Consider the following 24,108-nt stretch of genomic DNA (forward strand, 5'->3'; position numbering starts at 1 on the left):
TTGCCAGTCAAATCAACTAGCACTTTGTCAGCAAAGGAATCATAGAAATGCGGGCTGAGAAGGGCGTGCCTTCCAAAAAAGGGGTAGAAAGGAGGGCAACTGGGAATGGAATTCATCCCCTCAAGCACCAGATTTCCACAAAAACATTTCTGCAATCTGGTAATTTCACCTCAATAGCTTAATGCATCCATGTTTTTAGAGTTTCCTTGATATAACAAAGCTAGCATTGCCATTAAAACATCTGTATTATATTTTAGAAAATGAAACTTACACCATAGAAACTAAAGTAAGTAAAATCAAATTTTTATGTGAAAAAAAATCTATCTGTCCCGAAAGGAATCCACAAACAAACAAACAAAAAAACTGGTCACTGCAAGTATTTATAAAGCACCTTTGAGTTGTGAAAACTACCCTCTGGACCAAGAAGACAAATGATTGATGACCACTTAGTTTAAAAAGGATCCTACAAGGCAGCTGCAAATGTGCACAAAAGCAATCAGGTTCCAACAAGTCTTCACCCACCTTAAAGAAATCAAACAATGGAGTAATTATTTTTGCCAGTCAAGGCTCTTCAACATGATGTTATCTTCATATGTTAATGCATATTTTTAAGTTCCATTAGGCCCTATGGTTTCATAACATGTTTATGGTGCTTGAGGCCCAGTGAGATACTTAAGTATTAAGATTTTCTTTCTTTCCTAATAAACGCTAGATTTCTTAGGCCCTGGCTGGAGAAAACACTCATGCTCAACCATAATGAACAGCACTGCCACGTCCTTTCACTTAAACATATACGTGATCCGCCCTATGGAACAGAATCAGAGAATAGAGTCTATCAATCTTTATTAGCAGACTCTGTGATTTTTCCCTACTCACTAAAATTTATTTGTAACCCCAAAATCAATACTTGCAGCATTTTTGTGGTCTTTCGTGGACATGCATAGAGAGTCAAAAAAATTTGAGCTACCTGATGTGCATACTTCCAGCTGAGTTTGAACAGGGCAACACTCTGCCTCCTTATTTCAGCTCTCAGACTGTAAATAAACATCCTTTGCGCAGTCTGTTTAGTGCCTTTTTTGTGCTTTTTGCTGGTGGTTTCACTGTTTAAAATGGCCTCCAAGTGTCGTGAAGCAATGTGGCGGGGTCATATGTGTAAGAAGGCTGTGTTGTGCCTCACAGAGTAAAATAGAGAAGTTCTGTTCAGGCATGATCGGTGGTGCTGTTGACTTGAGTTCAATGTTAACGAATCAACAACATATATTAAATAAGTTGTTTTTAAGTAGAAACATATGAAAAAGAAGGTTATATATTGATTGGTTAACAAAAATGTGATCAGAGACTCAACAGAAACCTAACCCTGTATTTCCCCTATAAGTAATAGTTCAATATTTGCTAACAAGGTGTTTGCAGTAACTTTATAGAACATGACTACTCTGAGCAATGAGAACCACTGTATTGTGTTCCATGGCTTATGGTGAGAAAAATAAGATCCAGGGAGACTAAGTTATTTCCTTTAATGTCACCCATCCAGTTAGAGCAGGGTAAAGACTATAATTGAGGTGTTTTGTTTCCATGTCCAGTGGATTATTTTTCTGCCTAATACCCTCTTTCTCCAATCACACCTTGGTTGTGGATAAAGAGAAGGCTTTCTTTTCCACATTGCATGGGATGCCCAGGTTTACTCAGCATTCTCCTTTCCAGAGCACTCTCTTTCGAAGTGTGTCTTTTAAATTTGAAAAACAGCTGAAATTGAGTCTTAAAGCAGAAAGTGGGAAAAACTACATGACAGTTCAACTTAGGTGGTTTAATTTTAATGTTTGAGTTATGATGATTTATGAATAGAAGATATGGGGAGGGAAGGAGATAAGATCAAACTTCACTGAATGTTCCCTCTTGGCCAGGCAAATGTAGGCAACTCCCATATCTTACCTTATCTAATAAGAAATCTGTGGGTTCAGCAAATTTATTTACCTATTATCTTTTAGAAAAGATGTGGTTTCTAAGAAAATTGATCTCCTATCTGTTTAAAGAAAGATGCCTAACAAGTGTGAACAAATCTCTAAGGGGTAGAGGTATAATTCAAAACTTATCTGATTCATTCCTATTAGAGCAGCTAAAATTTAAGAAGAAAAAACAAAAACAATGGCAACACCAAGTTATGGGAAGGATATGAAACAACTGAAATCATCATGATTTGCTATAAAAAGTGCTATAGCTACTTTGAAAACGGTTTGGCATTTCTAATAAAGCTAAATATATACGGAATATATGACAAAGAAATTCTACCCTTACATATTTAACCAACGGAAATAAAAGTATATGTTCACACAAAGACCTGTAAGCAAGTTTTTATAGCAGTTTTATTCATAATTGCCCCAAACTAGAAACGACCCAGAAGTCCATCAGTTGGTGAGTAAACAAACAGCGGTACAGGAGCACCTGGGTGGCTCAGTTGACTAAGCCTCTGACTCTTGATCTTGGCTCAGGTCATGATCTCACAGTGCATGAGTTCAAGCCCCACATTGGGCTCTGTGCTGACAGCATGGAGCCTGCTTAGGATTCTGTCACTCCCTGTCTCTGCTGCTCCCCCCCTTGAATGCTCTCTCTCTCAAAATACATAAATAGACTTAAAAAAAAACAGTGATGCAGCCATATAGTGGAATCCTCTCAACCAATAAAAGGAACTACTAATACCTGCAACAACATGGATGTATCACAAAAGCACTATGCTAGGTGAAAAAATCCAGACAAAAAGCCTACATAATATATGCTTCTCTTATGGGACATTCTGAAAAGGGCAAAACTATAGACAGAAATCAGATCAGTGTTTTATAAGAGGCTAGGAGTAGGGGGAAGAAATTGACTACAAAGGAGCATGATGGAATTTTCTGGGGTGATGAAAATGCTATATATCTTCACTGAAATTGACAAAATAAAAACGTTTATCAGGTTGGGTGAAACAAGGGTAGACAAAGAGAAAATAGAGACATCTTTCATAGTGTTTAAATTTTGAAGGAAAGATGAAAGTTGCCTACACTCCAGATTAAAAAAAAATTTTTTAACGTTTTATTTTTTTTTGAGAAAGAGAGAGACAGAGTATGAGTGGGGGAGGGGCAGAAAGAGAGGGAGACACAGAATCTGAAGCAAGCTCCAGGCTCAAAGCTGCCAGCACAGAGCTGTTCGTGGGGCTCAAACTTGAAAACCGTGAGATCATGACCTGAACTGAAGTTGGACACTCAACCGACTGAGCCACTCAGGCGCCCCTAGATTTTTTTCTTATTACAGAGAGAGAGCATGCAAGCAGCAGAGAGGGGAAGAGGGAGAGGGAGAAAGAATCCTAAGCAAGCTCCATGTTCAGTGCAGAGTCCAACACAGGGCTCAGTCCCACCACCGTGAGATCATGATCTGAGCCAAAATGAAGAGTTGGATGCCCAACTGACTGAACCACCCAGATGCCCCATCTATCCTCTAGATTAAGCTATAACCATAGATGAATATTTTCTAATTAGCTAAAGTAACATTAAAATGAGTCACATTTAGATTTAGGGTGCAGGATGGAACAAAAGGTATTCCAAGAGAAAGTTACCCTGAAAAATCAGACCTGCCCATGATGGTGTTTGAGATTCTCTCTCTAAAATACAACAGGTGAGTTGTTTGCAGTCTATGTAAACTATTTCTCCTGTTTGATAAGAACTTTGTTACTTTTAATATGTTGATCTGAAGATTATTTAATAATTAGATATATTAATAACAGTGCAGGAAATTTCTTAAAGAATATAGTTATAATCATGTTATTTTAGAAAAAAGAGAAAGATACTAAGAAAGTCAAAACTTGTACATTTGAATGTAGATAAAAATATTTAATCGCTGAAAGTTGCTTCCCTGTATTGTTATATTGCAATAAAACGCTGAAGCAAGATAACAAAATGGAACCTAAAAGCAAAATACTCCCACTTTTAATGAATGAGTCCAAGGAGAAAAGTCACTTAGGAGTGAGTACCACTGTTGCCTTGGAGGAGAAGAGCCAGTGAGGATGAAGGAGTCCTTCACTTCCCAGGACAGAGTGGGAAAAGGATTCTAAAACAGCTGATCTCTAGTCACAGTTGTGACTCTTCTTCACTTCCCAGGACAGAGTGGGAAAAGGATTCTAAAACAGCTGATCTCTAGTCACAGTTGTGACTCTTCTTCACTTCCCAGGACAGAGTGGGAAAAGGATTCTAAAACAGCTGATCTCTAGTCACAGTTGTGACTCTTCTAGTGGCATGTTGCCTGTTTGGATGATGGTTTCAGATTTGTCTCAATGTTTTGGCTTTCCCTGACTTTTTTTCTTTGCCATAGCATCCCTCATGAGTAGAGTCCACTTTAAAAGCCTGAATGTTTTGCTTAATAGTTTCCTTCATTGACAATGGATGAAGGAGTGGTAGGAAATGAGCTGCTAAAACAGCTCTTCCTTGGCAACTAGGATAAGACACTCTGGGAAGGTCAAGTCCATGGAGCCTTGAACCTGCATGAAAACAAGAGGCCACAGGGAGCCTTGTAATTCTTTGAATAATGATACATATTGGTGAAAAAAACTTGGGATCTAGACTGGAATTTGGTTTGGGAAGAGGGGCTAAGCAGGAAGACTCCTTATCCCTTGTGACCTATATCATCCAAGAGACACAGATATTGACTAGCCAAGGAACAGGCCAACTGGATAGAAATTGCTTACCCAGTTTTATGTTTTGTTACATGCTTTGTTAATAAGGTCTTAGCAACTGATGATAAGTGTCTGTGATTCTTCTTTGTAATCATTTTATAAACAATGGTATTTTTGAAGGAAGTAAATGAGTTCAGCTTAAGCACTAGGCACAGTCATTAATGAAGCATACTATAAGTCAGATATAGCTTGAGCATTTGTTACATTGTAGTATCGTGTTTAGTTCATCTATTTCTTTTGCTAGGGTATAAACTCCACAGGAACAGTAACCATTATTCTTCTTTATATCTTTATTCCTCCTATTATAGCACTGGGTGCTGATAAATGTTTTTTCTATAAGAGATAAGAAATTTCACAAATGCTTACCCTGGAGTTATAATTACATGAAGAATGCTATGACATAAACTTTAGCATGAGGTCAAAGCTAAGGCCAAAGGCCAAGGAGATAAGACCTTGGCCCTATCCAAGTTTGTCCCAGGAAGCCCATTTGTTCCTCAGGGGAATTCAGGGATGTAGGTCAGCTACAGGGTGGATCTTAATTTGCTTCTCTTTAAGCTCTCTTGGGCACAGGTCGACTCTCCTAAATGACAGCAGGACCAATACAGACTCACCCTTGGCCTTAGGCCAGTCCTGAGATGGCCTCCGGAATGAAAGCCAAGGCCATCTATTAAGGCCTCAAAAGACCAGATCTTTAAACTGCTCTAAACTAACAAACATTTTCTATGATTACTTTAGAAGGATATTCGTTCACATATTGTTTCCAATCATTCTTTGGTCAGCATTTATGCCCAGTTGTTTTGTAATGGATCCAAAATTATCCTCCAGAATTTATTTCCAGTTATCTTTTGCCTGTAGGCAAAACTACATTTCCAAAGTTATGTGCCAATAAATAAAATTATCTGTATTTTTCATTCTATTTTTATTCCACTTAAATCATCCTTTAAATTACAATAAAAAGTCACTCCCTAAGTTAATTATCTATTGTTGTATAATAAATTATTCCAAAGCCTAGAGGCTTAAGCAATAAGCATTTATTATCCACACAGTTGCTATGGATCAAGAAGGAACTTGGAAACAGGTTGGCTAGGTAGTTATAATTCAGAATCTCTCATGAGATGCAGTCAAGATATTGACCAGAGTTTTAATCATCTGAAGGTTTGACTGGGGCTGGAGGATGCATTCCAAGATGGTACATTCATATGGCTAGCAAATTAGTGCTGGCTATGAGGAGGAAGTCTCAGTTCCTTACCGCGTGGACCTCTCCACAAGACTTCTCCAGACTGAGTGATCCCTAAGAAAGAACAAGGTGTGAACTGCAATGTCTTTTATTACCTAGCCTCAGAAGTCACACATCTTTACTTCACTTTTTCTCTGTGCTGATGGAACACAGGCCAGCCATGATTCAGTATGTGAGGGGACTCTACAAAGACATGCATACCAGGAGGTGGGGATTCATGGTGAGGTGAAGTGGTGAAGATCATTGAGGGTTATTTGAATACTATACGTCCATATTTAATTTTTTTGCACCACAACAAAACCAATTGCATAAAATAAACTGTGTTCCTATCTTAGTTGTGAAGTTTGAGATTTTTCATGGACCATCTCAGAGCCCTTTCTTTATATTCTATGCACATAGTAGTAATCCTTCCAGCCACTCATTAGGTACATCCTAATTCTAACTCAGTAAAAGGCATCTGTCTGGACATATAGTTCTTAACTTTCACTGGCTTTTAGACTTCTTTGAGGATCTCAATGTCCAAGGATCAATACCCTCCAAAATGTATATACCCATAAGTACACTACTTTACATAAAACTTCAAGAGTTTTATGGACTCCCAGAGCTAAGAAAAGAAACTCAAACCTGAAAACTACATACACAGTGTTTTTAGCTAGCTGCCAAATATAAATTCCACAGCTAATGTTCAATAATAAGGGCTGGCTAACCATCTATGTAAGTCAAAATAACAAAGCACTTTTATGTGAAGTATCAAATTCATCTTTAGTTTCACAACTGTATTATTCTTGATTGACCTGGTAAACTGTTCATACTTTATGGTGGGATTTCTTAAGTTTGGGTTACACTTAACAGATACTTCAGGCTAATATTAAGCATTAACTTTAATGTACATATACACAAGAGAATGACTCTCACTAATATGTCATAATGTCACCAAAAACTGTCCAGCCCTGGTTTTAAACATTACTCACTACCAAACAAGGTTACATTAATGGTGAATGGTGCTCAGAACTCCAGCCAGGTATGGGAAAAGGTGGTTTCTAGGTATAAAAGCAGACAGAAGTTCATCACAAGAACTAGAGCCCTTACTATCCCAAACTATAATTTTTTGCAGACATGTATCATATACTGAACAATGCAAACCACAGGTTCTTCAAGTTTATAGAACTGTAGTAAGCTAGCTAAGTTCCTCTTAACCAATTTCTTCAAATTAGTGTCTCAGAGCTTGGTGCTGTTTATATAAAAAGATGAGTATTATTTCTCTCTACACAGTTAATCGCAGCAGAATCAGCAGTGATAGTTGCTGACCTACTAAATAGTAGCAGACCTACTAAATCAGAATCTGGTATGAGTTTAGTAAGGGATAGGGGGCATGAAGGGTGGCATTGGGGAAGGTAGTCCATGCACACTAACAGATTCACTAAGTCAGTGGTTTGCAAAAATGTGGTCCCAGGGCCAGCAGCACCAGCAGCACCTGAAAACTTGTGAGAAATGCAGATTCTCTGGGCCACTTGGTCTCTGAGTTTCTGATCCACTGAGTCAGGAGCTCAGGGGATGACATCCAGCACTTTGAGTTTTAATAGGCCCTCTAGATGATTCTGATGCTCACTCGACCTTGAACACCACTGCACTTAAGGATTCCTTGCCCCTCAATATAATCTGAGATTTATTATCTCCAGGTTTGCTGAACAGTTATGTCTCAATAAAACAAAATTCACAGGTTTCTTTTTCTATTTCCATCTTCTACAACCAGGGCCTGTGGATGGATGTAGGATGCAAGTCCTCAAAGGAGGAAGGATAGGTGGGAGAGAGACTAGTTTTAATACAGATTAATGGAGGTACATGTTCCTCCCCTTAAAAAAAAAGAAAAAAGGAAGAAACAAACACTCCCACAAAATAAGAAAGAGCCTAGAAAGAAATATCCCTAAAAAGATCCTGACTGTGCTAATGCTTATCCTTTAATGTCTTTTAAATTATTTAATAATATAATTTTCAGGAAGTTTGTTTAGTGTTAATGTCTGTGGTCCCTTTGTGGCCTATGAACCTCTGGCTATGAAAAGGAGTGTTTGAAATGGACATTTCTGGGACACCACAAGAACCTTTCAGATGACATGTGAGCATGGGTTATGACGACTTTGGAAAACAGTACAGTCAATACTTGTTGTCTTAATTTTCTGACATAAGTGAAAACAGATGCTTGGAATGAATGGCCGATTAAGAACAAGTGTTATATAATGCAATTCAGCTGACAAGTTTAGGGGATTATAAAACTAAATTGCGTTCTTTGTAAAGAGCTGAGAAAGGCACCTGAAAGTATTTGAAAAAGCATTGACATGTTGATGAAATATTGTGAAAGTGAGATTTCTTGCCAAGAGTATATGGAGAAGGAATTTTGACTAACCAGGACTATGAAGGATTGTTACCTCTTTAAGTGATTCAAGAATATTTTTAATTAGTCTTTCTGGTGATTGAGTTGTAATATCAACATTTAAACTTTGACTTACTATTTCTAAAACAAGGTAATAAAAATAATCACTTGTTCCAGTGAAAGACTGTAAAGACTTTTTAACTAGATTGTTCCACAGAAGAGCAAAACGCTACACCAGAGTAATACCAGTATGTTGATCAATCAAAAATCAGTGGTGCATCATGCCAAGTTTAACCCATTTCTAGGCCTTTCATCTATTTAATATTTATTGATTTTCAATTTGTAGCTCAAGGAGAACCAGCACAATAATGCAGCATGGCACACGTGTGTAAGCACACACCCTTGAATCTGGAAACCTAATTTTACATACATATTTTTTTCACTAGTCATTATTACTGTAGGTCATCGTTGAAAAAGTCTAAAATCCAGTAGAACATATAAAGTTTCCATGGCAGAGATGGTGGATGTCTTCCAAGCACAAGGGTAAAAACTTGAAAAAGACATGAAAGCGAAAAAGAGGAGGCTGTAAAGAGTGAGAGAAAAATTTGAAAGTCATCTGTTGAGTATAGCAAAGCAAAGGGGGAGCCAGAGAAACAGAGATCAAAGAGGGAGACTGGCACATTGAAATTGTATTAATGGTATTAAATGCCTGCTACTGTGATCCAGTGGCCAATTCAAGGATCACATTTCATAGGGGACACTTAACCCAGGAACTCAGTTTCGTGGAAACATTGGTTACCATGAAATGGAGAGAAACATGGCATTTGAACTTACGATCCAACTCAATGAGCCCCTGAAAAACAGCAAAGTTTTGTGCAAGTTCTTCAAAATATCAAACTCCAGCAACTACAATGGAACAAAAATTCAGAATAAATAGAAAAGTGACCTTACAAAATACCACTGTGCTATCTGGCTTTTATCAGGCTTATGTTGTTGCCATAATTCAAGGGATGTAATAACTTATGCCATGTTCAAAACCATTTAACAATGAACTGTGGTGTTAATATACAGTTATATTTTGTTCAATCTGATATGCACAGAGCTTATCAGATGAATGTAAATTTGTGCTTCTTGCAAACTTGCTGATGCCAAGATAACTAAGTGGGAAACCATGATATTTTCAGTCAAGTGGAACATTTAGCATGACATAGAAATACCCACTGCTGACTTGAAAAAATTATGAAGTGTGCATTTTTTTCCAAAGGGGTGATTCCTGATGTATCTGAACAGATAAGGAGTCAGTTGTGAGGTGAAAATGAGGGGCCAAAGTGGCCTGCAGAAGAGACTGAGGGTGGAAGCCAGTAGAATGTTCTGAGGACTCCTCTGGTGTTGACAGAAGGGAGAAAGAGGAAAGGAGGGAAGTAGGAGGAAAAGAGGGGAGAGAAGGAGGATAAAAGGAAAGGAATATCAGGACCAAAAAGAGAGGGCAAGAAAAAAAGTCTCAGCAGGTGGCTGATCAGACCAACACAGTACCTGAGAGTTGGCTAGACAGTCAGTAGCAGACATCCAGGCGGAGTTCAAGTCACATAGAACTGAATCCCAAGGGTATGTAAGAGATACAATTGACCAAGGACCACAACTTGTGCTCCCAAATCTTTCACAATAACTTAAATCTTCTCTGAGCACGACCTTCCAACCTCCTGCAGAGAACTGGACAAAGGAACGGGAGCAGGATGCTGATGGCAAGATTTATGCTTAAAAATCCACAGTGCTGTAGTTCTTCTACTCAGTCTCTGTGTCACTGTGAGGCCAACCCACTACAAGCCCAGGCTCAGGAAACTGATTTCCAGCAATGGAGCACTCTTGTAGCTCAGCATATTTTCAGGAAGGGTCCAGGAGACTAGAGCATCTAGGAGATCTTCTAGACCTCTAGCTGCCATGGCAGGTAGAGAATTTTCAAAAATGCATCTGGTCTTCACATACCCTCTTATTTAGTTTAAGAAAGTTACTAACAAAAAAATCCGTTAAAGTCACCCTACTATTATTTATTAGTGGAAGCTAAAAAGAGAACTGTTATTTTTATGATTCCCTTTTTTCAGGGAAGCAGATCTGATTTCAGTGAGGTCAGGTCACTTGCTCAGACTCACATTCACTCCTGCACTTTGCCCACTGGCCCCCATTGCTATTTTCCAATATTGACCATTTCAATGCACGATGAAACTACAGACTAAACCTCAAAGGAAGAACATGGCCAGTGCCATTTTCCCTCCAATTCTGGGAAAAATATGAGTAATTAGGTAATTATTCTGTGACAATAGCATCATTGGGGTGTTTGAAGAGGCTGAGCCAGCAGAGGGAAGGAGGGGTTCTTCTTCCAATCATCTGATCCCTTGTCCTACACGTACTAGCTGGAGAGGCTTTAACTCCATCTGGGAAAGTGAAAGGAGAAGCAGCCTCTGTCATGTATCCCCTGCTGGCATATCTGTAACAGGGCTGAATTCCAGAGTTCTCTGCCAGCATGACTTTGGCAGCTGCCCCAAACTCCTCCTTCTGCTGCTCTCAGAAAAGGAAGGCCTGTTAGGTCTTGCACGCCCACACACACGTGCGCACAGTGGACTCTCAGCAGGGCCCTTGGAGAACCAGAATGTTTTCTTATCAGTTAACAGAATGGAAAAAATCAACGAATGGAATTTAAGGAAAAAGGAAATCTGAAACTCCATTTGGGCATCTTGTCAGAAGCAAAGTATCCCAAGCTTTGTTACCAAGGGTTTATTCTCCACTCAAAGAGGAGAGACCTTTCCTTTTATTGGAAATTCAGTGATTACATTTTAAAGATGTTTCAGATTATAAGCCATCCTATGGGCTCACAAATTATCCTTAACATAAAACAGAAGGATGGTAAGCTGGAATGTATGTGGTAAATGTGCACAATTAAAGGAACCATGTCCAAAGGTGATTTATATAACTTGGACCTTCTGAATAGGGAAATTCACTGAACATTTGCTTAACTCCTATATTTTGCATTAGCTGGGATTATAGGGTACTTTGTTTTTCTTAATATATTACATTAATTTATTTTTTTCTTCTTTATGTGTATCACTTAAAGCTAGTGCATGGCAACACAATGGAATAGCTTAACTCCTAAAAATTTTGTATGTTAACTAAGGATAAAGAATTAAGACACCAACAGTTTCATCTAAAAGAAAATTACATTTCTGTGGCCAAATAGTTTTAAATACAACTTTCTCAAATTCCTTGAAGGCAGGAAATGTCCTACTCATCTTTATAATCCTACTATTGCTTTTTTTAATGATAATTAAATGACAGAATAAATAAATTTAAGTTCAGTCCTGAAAAACACAATCAGCCATAGTTTCTCAGATCTAGCTTCTGATATTTTGTGAAAGTAGGATTAGCACTTATGTTCTAACACCAAAAGCAAATGTAAATCTCAATTTTAAACATTTCCTTATTCTATGTAGTCTGATAAGGAAGCCTCAAAAATTTTCCAAATAAGGCTTTAAAATTCTAGAACAAAGCAGAAAAAAAAATCATCTTTGAATTGATTTTAAAACTTAAATAGCAAAATAGTTTGTTTCCAACTTTTAAATTTTACTCTGCATACATCTAGAAAGATTTATCAAGCACTTACACATACAAATTTTCAAAACTGTAAATCAGTAGTTCTCGACTCTGATCATACTGGAACCACCTGAGAAAATTTTAAAACTCTCCCACCCCAGACCAATCAAATTATAACTGAGTAGGGAAGCAGAATAGTACTGATACTTTTGAAAACTCTCTAGTTACTCTAATGGGCAGTGAGGGTTACAGCTATCAGAATAGATGTAATAGTATTTGTACTCAGAGCTAAACTTACTTTAAAAGAAAACATTGAATTGTTATATCATCCGTGAAGCTTGAACTGGACCTCAACTTTATGCAAAATTAACTTCTAACCTGACTAGCAGGTGCTTGGAGTAGGTTGAGTTGATCTGGTTTTCTAATGCATAGACTAGTAGTACACTCTGTGACTAGAGAACAATAATGAGCCTTCTACGAAGGTATCACATCTTCTACTTCCTTTTCAGGATTCCTCAGGGAGGAACATTAGCTGACTTCATAGCTTGCTATACCAAAAGAGCCTAAAATCCTCAGGCTAGCTTTAAGGCTCCTAAATTTCTATCAAAGTCACTAGGAATACAAGTCAGGATTTTGTTAGATCAGGGAAACTTACAACACACTCTAAAATTCTCACTGTGAAAGGTTCTTGGTAGAGACCCAAACTAACATGAGCAGCAAGCAGAGTAAGCCCTGATTCAGCCTTCCTGTCCACAGGACTTCAGCAAAGTATACTGAGACCAGGAGGTTTACCCTTCTTACCATGGACCTCTTAGGCCTTTAGGACAATCCCAACACAAGAAGAGACTGTGGGATAGAGAAAAAAGCCACACAGGGTATTCTAGTATTAAACATTCTATGAGGTTCTGGATACCATGTTAAGAATATATCCTATGTACAACCTAAATTGTGTGTTCTGATTCCTAGAACATATGGAAGAATTGTTTTATTAACAGCAAAAAGGATCAGAAAAAGCTCCTTTTGTTCATCCAGTTGTCTCCATCACATGCACCAACACAAATACACTTTCTTCCTCCAAACACAAACTTAACTCAACTTTATAACAATTCCTCCATTCACTGATGTTTCAGAAGCACATTTTATGGGAACTGTGTCATCAACTCAATAGGGGTTACTTTCTTAATATTTGTACATTTTGTTAAAGAAAATTTTTGCTCTGTCTTATGTTTTCTCTTTTTGGGTGAGAGATGGTGACATCTAAGTCTTAAAATGAAAATCAGGGTTTCTATTTGGGGAGAGTTTACTTTCCATATCCCTCTACATGGGATTGGCCACATTTGATGTGCCACAGAGGAAATCAGCAAAGGAATCTAGGCATTGACTGGATTCTTTCACACATAAAATTGTGCCCTAAATATGTACCTTAAGTCTTTGCACTCTTAACATGTTTATCTCAATTCTCAGGAATTTCCTAGAATTGACCCTAACCATGGAGGGAGACAAATTGGCAGTTTGCCTAATGGGGACCTTCCACTAAAGGCTGAATTCTATGGAAAGTAGATTGGTGTTAATACTCAAACCAGTATATTCTCTGGAGTTAGATCTGCTATATTCATAGTTCCAATATATCATTTACTAGCTGTATGATTCTAGTAGCCATTGGCCATTTTGTAGTGGGTAGGCTCTAAGATAACTCCCAATACCCCTATCTCTTGATATTAACTCCCTTGTATAATCACCTTATGTGACAGGGCCTGTGAGTTGTTTCTAACCAATAGAATGTGAAAAAGGTCATAGGCTTTCACTTCCATGATTAGGCTGCATAAAATTAAAATTTTTATCTTTCCTGCAAATTAATCTGGGTTTGGACACTTTGATGAAGCAAGGAGACATAATAGAAACGCTCATGTGGCAAAGAATTGAGGTGACCTCTGGTCAATTGCCAGCATTCCTCAAGGAACTGAATTCTACCAACAACCACAAAAACTTGGAAGTGGACCTTTCCCCAGTCAAGCCTTCAGATGAGACCCTATCCCTGCCCAACTCTCTGTTGCAACCTGTGAAAGACAGTGAAGAGAGGCCCCAAATAAGACAGACTCAGTCTTGTAACCCACAGCAATTTTGAAATAATAAATATGTGTTGTTTTAAGCTGATGATTTTGTGGCCATTTGTTGTACATCAATAGTTAACGAAAAAACTAGGGGTGCCTGGGTGGCTCAGTCAGTTGTGTCCAAAGTTCACTCAGGTCATGATCTCACGGTTCATGAGTTCCAGCACTGTGTCTCTCTCTCAAAATAAATAAACATAAAAAAATATTTTAAATAGTTAACTAGCAAAGTCTTCAGGCTTAGTTCCTCATCTGTGAAATATGAAAAATAATAACATATCTTCATAGGTGTGAGGATAAAATGAGATAATTTATGCTAAACACAGCATTAAACATCATGCCTGCTATGGAATAATATGGTTAATTGTTTTCATATTTTTAAATGTCATTTTAACAGAATGTATGTAGTGAAACCATTCATATTCTATTTATAACATGTTCCTTCTTTAGCTGATACTATTTATTTTTACATTTTTATTTTGCTATTATAATATCTGTCACTTTAGATTATTCTATTTATTTTTTAATTTTACATTTATTCTTAGATCACTTTTATAAGTTCATATATTACGTACAACATTCTCTCTTATACCTACTTTTACAATGGCAAGCAAGAAACAAGCAAAAGGAAAATCTTTCTGAAGATAGTGACCCAGATATAACAGTGGGTCTCATCCCCTGACTGATCCTCTCTTTATTAGATACCTCGCTTTTGTCTTAAAGAAACCTTCTGCCAACTCACATTTAACCGACAAAAACATTTTAGCTGTCTTTTCTATGAGACAGTGTAGATAAAGTTTCTTATTCTCAATTGTTTCCCTGTGAAAGAGAGAGGCTGAAATTCCTTACCATTCCATATCTCATAGTCTGATATAGTAGTCTATAAAACTGAAAAAAAGTAGCAAATATATAGTTAACACAGGAGAACTTAATTTTTAAACCTTAGGTTTTATACATGATAGTCTTAGCACCAAAAAATTATATTTAATCAATTCCTAATATAGGGTTATTTTATAACAAGGATTGGATCTCATTTTTACCTAATAGATGTTCAATAAACACAAACAAATCAATAAAACTGCCAAGAAACTTTGGAGCTGACAAAGATACTAAAATAATTCTCCCATAGTTTTCAAACTTTTTTGTTTCCTTTTAGCAGAGGAGCCATATTTTTCCAATATACTCTTATACAGTGACACCAGTACATAAATATAGATCAACTTATTAAAAGCAGAATCCTACCCAGTAGGTTTCTTTTGCACTCCCCATTAATATCCCCCCAACTTCCCTGCCCTAAGATGGAAGAGATCTTCTCCAGCCCCTTGCAAATATTAATCACTTTTAGAGAAATGGACTGGGTCATTGGAGTGACACATGAAATTTTGTCAAAGTAAGATTGGGAGGTATCCAGGGAAAGTGAGAGCCAGACCCCAGGTGAATGTCTGGAAAAGTTTACAGAGCAAAACATAGGAGTCCTCCACTCCAAAGACAAGCTTCTATTTCCTCTTTGTAATCAATCTTGGGGAGTCAATGAGTCTTGGGCAAATAGAGACAAGGAAGACACAGTTGCATCCTATGTGGACTTCCCAGTTCCGGCTTCTTCTCTGAGTACTTTAACGCCAGCTGAGCACTGGCACCTGGGGGTTTCCTAGGGTCTGGCCATGCAGCTTCCTCTGTTGCCAAGGCCCCTCAACTCCCAGCCATCCTCTTCCTTGCACCAACTTGTATTTGTCTTCCAGGCCTCTACTTAAGTACTTTATCCTCTCCTAATTCTTGATCCCTTCTGGCTGGGGTGGGTCCTCTGGCTGTTCTCAAAGCTCCATGTGCTTTACCTAAAGTGGAGGATAAATTCACTCTATTGTAATTATCCCTTTATATCCCGGTCTCCTCCGTTACCTGGTCAGCTCCTTAAAGACAGGTGCCATGCTGTGTGTTCCTAGCCTCAGTGCTCTGCATACACATGGAATACAATTTGTTACTTAAATAGATTAGTATATCTTCACATAAAGCAGGGAACTGATATTACACGGAAATTAAGGATATATATATTCTTTTGCCACTTTCTGTCTGTGTGACTTTGAGCAAATCGCTTAAATGCTCTGGGCACAATTTTATGCTCTGTAAAATAGGAATAGTAAAATACCTGCTATATAGGGGAGCTTTGAGGATTGAGATTTTCCACATTAAAAATATTTAGCCTTAAATTACCACAGGCAATATGAGCTCAAAAAATGTTACCTATAAGTTATTAATAACTGTGACAGTTATTGTTATTTTTACCATCTGCCCCTGTTTTATGCCCTTGGAATCAGTGATTTCTATCTACTATGTCAGGTAAGAACCTGAGGCAAAGAGCCAGCTGCCTCTTCCCTCTGCTACATGCCAAGAGTCGCACCCAAGAGCCTTATGCCTTCAGGCTATCTGATTACACTAGTATCTTGGATGTTCCTCTGTGATTTTCCTCACACGTGCCTCAGGACTGATAGAGTTCTCTAGAAATAGTAGGCTTTGCCTCCTGGCAGATTACAATCTTCCATACACAGGAGTTTCTGCAGAGAGCTCCTATTATAAGCTTTCATTGGCTCCCTTCACAACATATTGTTCTCTGTGGTTTTTATCCTAGCCTGGTATGCAGCAGGGGAAGAAAAGGTCTGTGGTGCCAAGAATAAAGATTCCAAGAGGTAGCTGGAGCACAGGGGCTTTCAGAGGTGTCAAATAATGTGGTGATTCTTCTCAGGGTCTGTATGTTACGGTTTAATTCTCTTCCTGAAAAACAAGCTCAAGGGATCTCTCCAGGAAGCTCTGTAAGGCCTTACCAATCCCCAGAGAAAGCTGATCCTAAGGCAAAGGTGCAGATTTCCATAAAGAACAGCAATGTTTGACCTTGACAATCAAACATCCATTGGGGTTGGCCATGGTCAGCCTAGAGCGCAGGAGAGGTTTTCTCTCATTGTCTGTAGAGCAACACTTAACTCTCTTGCCCCACCTTTCTGCCAAAAACATGCCACCTAAATTTACTGCCCTCCAAGAATTTGTCTGACAGTTTGGGCACAAGATCACAAATTATGGTATACCTATTTTTTTAAATATTGATCCACTTTTCTATGACCATTTAACATGATATCTCGTCTCATTTAATCCTAAAACACTATGAGATAGTTACCATTATTCCCCTTTTACAGATGACAAAACCAGGCTTAGCAAAGGCAAACGATTTGCCAAAACACATACTCATTAAGTTGTAGAGAGAAGAGATCCGTTAATAATAGTCTTTAACTTTAAGCTTTTGAAAAATAAGAAGGACTCTTCCAATATCTTATTTTCTGTAACCAAGTATGTGGTTACATACTTGTATGCATACTAAGTATGCAAATAGGTATAAGACAAGGAACAAATGTATCTTATTTTAAAAATAATTTCTTTTTCCTATAAATTCCCAACTATACATATCTATATGTATCTATATATATATATATAGATATAGATATATGTATATATAGATATATATATACATAAATATACATATATACACACACATATATATATCACTTATATATAGAAAGATATATATATACATATATATAATGTGTGTGTGTGTATGTGTATGTACAGAGGATACGTTCTTGGGAAAACGTGAATATTAAGATAATGGTTATGATATTTACAGGAAAAAAATTTATTCAAGTGAAGGGTAGCATTCACACACACTGCACAATGTAACTCCTAAGGTTTGGAGCAGAGAAGCCTGCTTACCAGGCAGGAAACAGGGTAGAACATGCCTTTCAAGTCAGAAGTCCAGGATCCAGTCCTGGTCCTGTTATGGATGGGGGAAAGTCACAAACCCTCCCACCTTTGAGTGTTTTCATTTGTAAAGTAAATAATTAAGCTAGGGCAGTGGCTCCCAAATATTGACCTTTGATGAAATTTTCCTTAGTTTATGGTGAAAAGAGAAAAATAAAAACAACACACTTATTTGTATAAATTTCATTTATTTTATAAATCTGTTAAAATGGTTGCTTTTATGAACACTGGGGATTTTGGTTCCTCTTGGAAATCCTCAAGTATGTCTTCTATAATGGAACCTTGATGTTAAAAATATATATGTATTTTTACTGGCCCATAAATTTAAAGGTCTGGGAACCACTCAATTAACCACTAATGTCCTCTCTAGCTTCAAAACTCTATCCTCTTCTTAAATCACAAATGACATATAACTAGCTCTAAAGTAGGAAGGAAGAAAAGAAAACCTTTTTATCCCCACCTTGTTCTTGTTTAGCTCAGCATTTCCCCAAATGTGTCCTGTGTGAGACAAGCCCCTATCAAGATACCATAGCTATTTCACTAGAAAAATGGACTCTTTTTTAGTCAAATGAGTTTGAGAAACGATGGGTTAAAGATGTTGGGCAGGTTCCTTTACCGAGTAATTTTCAGAATGGGTGAAATGCTCACATCTGTTGTGACTCCCCAAAAGAAGCAAAGCGGGAAGGCTCCTTAAGTTATTGGTGGAGAGCAGATGCCTGCCCAACCCCCCTTTTGAGGACAATACACCTATTTCTGAACACAGTTTGAGAAAAGTGACTTCACCTAACCGAAAGTTCCTCAGTGGCTTTTATGATAAGCAAAGAAACAAGGAGACGTGCCAGTTATTTTGTAAGAAAATTATTTTTAACAATTTCTCAACAATTACCAACACTACAGATATTTCTTAAAATTACAAAGGAAACCTGGATAAAAATTCTTCAGATTAAAGTGCAAGGAAGAGACAAAAGTCTTGTGGCCTTTTAGGGCAACACTTCTTTCTTTTTTTTTTTTTTTTAACTATAACAAATAAAGGAAAACTGTGTCAAGAGATTTGTATCCAGTGATTGCAACATGATAATTAAAGCATTTGGAATTTGCCGAAGTCTGCAGTAACAAAATTATGGCTATCATCCCTACACAGTGAATAGGAGATAAAATAAAACCATCTGTAGGTATTGAGCCTGAGAAAACCCCAGACTTCTCTCAAATGATGTGTCCTTGTTAAATATTTCAGCAGGAAGAACAATTCATTCTAAATGCTTCTGCCTCAAGATTGATGTATTTAAATGTTTTTACAATGATCAAGGAACAACATTCTTGATAGAAGCAAAAGATCTAACAGTATGTGTTTTTATTTTTATTTTTTTTTTAGTTTTGCATAATTATCTATCTGTTCAGAGTTAAGAAGGTTTACTTAGCCTTTTTTATTGCTTTTTACATCACCCTGTGAAATATCAACGGCCCAACCCTTCAGCCTTCACATTCTGGATTCAAGTTTCACTTACCACACTGAAGAGAGAACAGTTTTCACTTGGGACAGGATGATTTGGGAACACACTACCCAAAGGGAGGACCTGGGAAGGATCTTTTGGACATTCTGACACTAACACCCTCTCTCTCTGACCCTAGGTTTTGGACAAGACATTACCCCCAATATTTTCCGTCATAACCGTATAGTAAGTTCCAGCCTGTTTTTCATAGTCCTGCTGACTACAACAGTCTGCAGCCATAAAAAGCCTTCCCTGACCTAGAGTTGGCTGAGAAAGCGCCTCTGCAAAGGAACAAAAAAGTACATGCAACGTCTACATTCAAAGATAGGAGAGAGGCAAGCTCTTCTTTTGGTGCTGATGGGCTCAAAAGATTGTTTTTAGGGTCTAAATTTAGAAATTTCCATTTTCTTTTGATGGCATTTATAAACAACATACCAACACTAAAATGAGAGCAATTTAGCCAGGAAAAGGGGGAGTGTCCCATCCAGCAGATCAAACCCTCTTCCAAACTCCCCTGGAGAGAAGTGTCTACAAATTAGCACATGACCCTACTTTGGTGTGACCTGCCTGGAGTCCCTCAAACCCCAGATTAGCAAGCAAGTAAGTGTGAGGTTTACACCATTCAAAGTTTCAGAATTAGCTTCTTTTAAACCTAAAGCCAGAACTCATTTAGTCTCTGGGAAGGGGAATGAAAACACCAAACAACTCTTTTTAACAGACTAGAAAACCCATCCACATATGATTCAATATACAAACACCGTAGTTTGAATCCATAGCATTCAAGCTACTGTGAACGTCTGTTAAACCTAATAAGAAGTTGGTCTTCATTTTTTGCATTCAAGAGATCCAGTTGAAAAATAAATAACAGAGGGGAAAAGAAGTAAAAGTTTAAGCAACTCCTTCACGCATATGAACTCTGACTCCACAGAATAACTGTATTCCCCCCGACCTGGCAAAGTAGATCACATTTAATATCGACATTTAAAAACTAGTATCTCTTAAAAATTATTTTTAAAACACAAAACATCAGAGCTACTTGCCTTTTGGCAATTTCTGTGCATTTCCCAGGGCTAGTGCAATACTTCCACAGAGAAGTAGACACCCCAAGCTGGAGAGCATGTTGCATTTGCCACCTCGCACGGGGAGTAATGCTGGTGGGTGTCCTGCAGCCCTGAAGCTGCATTTAAGCGGACTGTCTCCCAGTGACAGAGGCGGGCGGCCGCACTTAGCTGTGCTGTGGGCTTACTCACAGGGGGTGGAGACAAAATGACATCACACCCTTTCCCACACACACCACAAAAAAAAAAAAAAAAAAAAAAAAAAAGAAGGCACAACAGCAAAAACATAGCATCACATTTCTCTCTGTTAGGTTGTAACTGTCTCTCCTCTCTGTGAGAGAAAAACTTGAAATTTTGGTCAGTCTATATTTGTGAGAGAAATAGTATTTAGGCAATTCTTAACCATTTGATGAACTACTTTTAAAAATCCAGAGAAGGCATGCCCAAAACCACTGGAACAAAAGAAAAACCTTATTAGGAAGGAAACTGTTTTTAATTATCTGGTAAAACAATCCAATTCTTCTTTTAAATGGGAGTAAACTCATAAAAGCACACTTTGAACCATCCTGAAGTTCCAATATTATGAGAAAATATTAAGAGTAAGTCAGTGATTACATAGCAATTCATTATACGTAACACATATGTACATATAAATGTATATACACACAGAAACATACACATGCATATATTCTAGAGATATGGATGGAGAAATGGAGAAATCACATTACTAATCGATCCCCAGCTCTGGGCCACACTCTAGATTAGTGTCCTTACCTATATCATTGCATTTTAACCATCACAGTGGTTATACAGGAGAAACACTGTTATTCCCATTTACCAGTAAGAAAAACTAAGGCTTAGTCTCCTGACCGAGCCTGTGTATTCTAATGGTTAATCATTTGGGTAGGCTCTGGAACAGAACTGACTGCAGTCTAAATTTGGATCTATGTGCCTTTGAGCAAATTTCTCCATCTATATCTCATCAACATTGCATAAATTCAAGGGCTTGCTCCTTGCGAGTCATTGACCCGATCAATTCACATATATTAAGACATTTATACCTCAAAATAACCTAGCAAGCAGACATTATCATCCCCCATTTTCCAGATGGAGAAACAGGGCATCGAGAGGCTAAGAGAAAGGCCTGAGGTCATAGTGCTTGTCTACATTAGAGCTGGCATTTTATTAATTTTTTTTTTAACGTTTATTTTTGAGACAGAGAGAGACAGAGAACGAACAGGGGAGGGGCAGAGAGAGAGGGAGACACAGAATCTGAAACAGGCTCCAGGCTCTGAGCTGTCAGCACAGAGCCCGACACGGGGCTCGAACTCACAGACCGTGAGATCATGACCTGAGCCGAAGTCGGCCACTTAACCGACCAAGCCACCCAGGCGCCCCTAGAGCTGGCATTTTAATGTGGCAATTTAACTCTAGAATTTCCAGTCTTTTGCTTGTTTGTTTTTATTTTAATTTAATTTAATTTTTTTTTTGAGAGAGAGAGAGAGAGCAGGGGAGAGGGGCAGAGGGAGAGAGAGAGAGAGAGAGAGAGAGAGAGAGAGAGAGAGAGAGAGAATCTCAACTGGTTCCACACTCAGCGCACAGCCTGACACAGACTTGATCCCATGACCCTGGGATCGTGACCCAAGCTGAAATCAAGAGTCAGATGCTCAATCTACTGAGCCACCCACCCACTCTTAATTGCTAAACTTTAAATTCTAAACTAGAAATGATAGTACCAATTTCATAAATTTGCTAGCAGGATGTTTGGACAGGACTAACCATAGCACCTGGCACACAGAAAACATTTAATAAAGGAAAGCCATGGAAAACAATAGCGACCATAATAAATCCTCCAATTAAGAAGGACTATGGTTCTAATTGCACTTGTCTACCACTAAAGCCCATGTATGTCCTCTATCCCCTCTACATCTCCTACCCCAAATATACACACAATGTTGGAATGACAGAGTTAATAAAGCACTTGAAATGTCAGCCATACATTTATATTGACTCTTTGAAAATAGCTCATTTCATGGGTTTGCTGTAGCTGAACCAAAACACTAAGTGGGAAGTGGAATAATGCTAGTCAAATAGAATTCTAGTCAAAAAAAGCTACCAAAAGAAAAAATGAAGAGACAGCCCCATCTTCCAAAAAAAGCGTGAGAAGGCACATTGTTAAAGTCATTTGGAGCCAGCCAGGTCTAAGCTCTCACCATAGGAATGCTCTGGCACTGGCTACGGAAGGGATTGGGTTATTTAACAGGTCTTTTTCATCTCTAATTTTTTACTTGAATAGGCAGCTCTCTCGAACTCAAATTTGGACATTCATCCAGCTGGCACTGCTGTCTTGGCTTCTATATGCCAGTGCCATCAAGTTAAGCCAGTGAGGCCACTGTGCTAGCAGGAAACGACAGGTTTTCTGAGAGGGGGGAGAAAACACAGCAGAAATATTGAAAAGAAGGCTGGTTCTTCCAACAGTGTGAGGGGCTGGTCCCAGGGTTAGGTAATGGAATTCAAGAATCAGCCTCTGCTTGGCCCGCAGGCTAAGTCTGATCGACATTAGCAAACGGTATTTGCAGTCTGGAACTGACTGGGGGCTAATTAAAGAAAGGACAATCTCCAATTATTTTGTCAGAAAAAAGATGGCTGCATTACCTTAGCTAGTAAGACAATGAGTGTTCAGTGAAGTCGTTAAAGTATTAGAGGTCTCCTCAGACCAGAGAGGAGGAACATCCTAAAGAAACAGACCATGTCAAAGGAGGTAATTCACCTTCGCAAAGAACAAAAAGTTTTCAGTCATGTCAGAGTTCTAACCCAAAGAGGAGGTACACAAATACTCCAGAAGAACTCTAAATACCTTGCTATATGAGATAAAACTTCAGGGATGTGGTCATGTAATCAGAGGACTGTTAAAGCCCTTTTTAAGGAAGAATTACCCTCTGAAAATAAGTATATTGAAGGTGATGCCTATGGAGTAATTTGCGCATCTCCGTTAGGCTTCTCACTTGTCACAAAAGAATGCTGGTTCAAAAGTGCTGGTTCAAATGGCTCTGCCAGCATTTGTGTTTGTATTTATCTGTAGGTTTAAAAATGTGAAGCTCCATTACTTGTGAGATTGTAGAAGACTGAATTGTCATCAATATTCATGGAAAACCTTTTTGTATACATTTTTTCAAACCCATAAAATAGGGGCACCTCGGTGGCTCAGTTGGTTAAGCGCCCGATTCTTGGTTTTGGCTCAGGTTGTGATGTCACAGTCCATGAGTTCGAGCCCCGCATCAGGCTCTGCACTGACAGTACAAAGCCTGCTTGAGATTCTCTCTCTCCCTCTCTCTCTGCTCCTCCCTTGTTCGCACTCTCTCTCTCAAAATAAACAAACAAACACGCAAACATTAAAAAACCATAAAATATACAATACCAAGAATAAACCCTTATGTAAGATATGGTCTCCAGATGATAATGATGTGTCAATGTAAATTCATCAGTTGTGACAAATGTGACAAATGTGTAACAAACTCTGATAAGGGATGTTGGTAGAGGAGAAGGCAAAGCATATATAGTATATCTCTATTTGTGAGGGCATAGTGGGTTGGTATATGAGAAATCTGTGTGCATTCTACTCAATTTTGCTGTGATCCTAAAACTGCTCTAAAAAATAAAATCTACACTGGGTGTTGTATGGAAACCAATTTGACAATAAATTTCATATATTAAAAAAAATAAAAATAAAAATAAATAAAAAATAAAATCTATTACCAAAAAAAA

The 24,108-nt window shown here is 38.1% G+C and overlaps 1 protein-coding gene across 50 annotated transcripts in view; it reads right to left on the reverse strand.

Moving 5' to 3' along the window:
* The window catches only part of LOC122491369 (ABI family member 3 binding protein), a 264,385-nt gene extending 243,857 nt beyond the window's left edge, over nt 1-20,528 (reverse strand). For 33 of the 50 annotated variants that reach the window (XM_043594029.1, XM_043594028.1, XM_043594026.1 and 30 more), the window contains exon 1: nt 20,326-20,518. In XM_043594029.1, coding sequence (XP_043449964.1) covers nt 20,326-20,404 — 79 coding nt within the window. In that variant the 5' untranslated portion in view covers nt 20,405-20,518. Of the gene's footprint in view, nt 1-20,325 lie in introns of all 50 variants that reach the window. The other 17 variants (XM_043594013.1, XM_043594025.1, XM_043594027.1 and 14 more) reach the window with 4 other exon arrangements.
* Nucleotides 20,529-24,108: the final 3,580 nt, after the last annotated feature.

Source organism: Prionailurus bengalensis, chromosome C2, assembly GCF_016509475.1.
Source record: "Prionailurus bengalensis isolate Pbe53 chromosome C2, Fcat_Pben_1.1_paternal_pri, whole genome shotgun sequence".
NCBI lineage: Eukaryota > Metazoa > Chordata > Mammalia > Carnivora > Felidae > Prionailurus > Prionailurus bengalensis.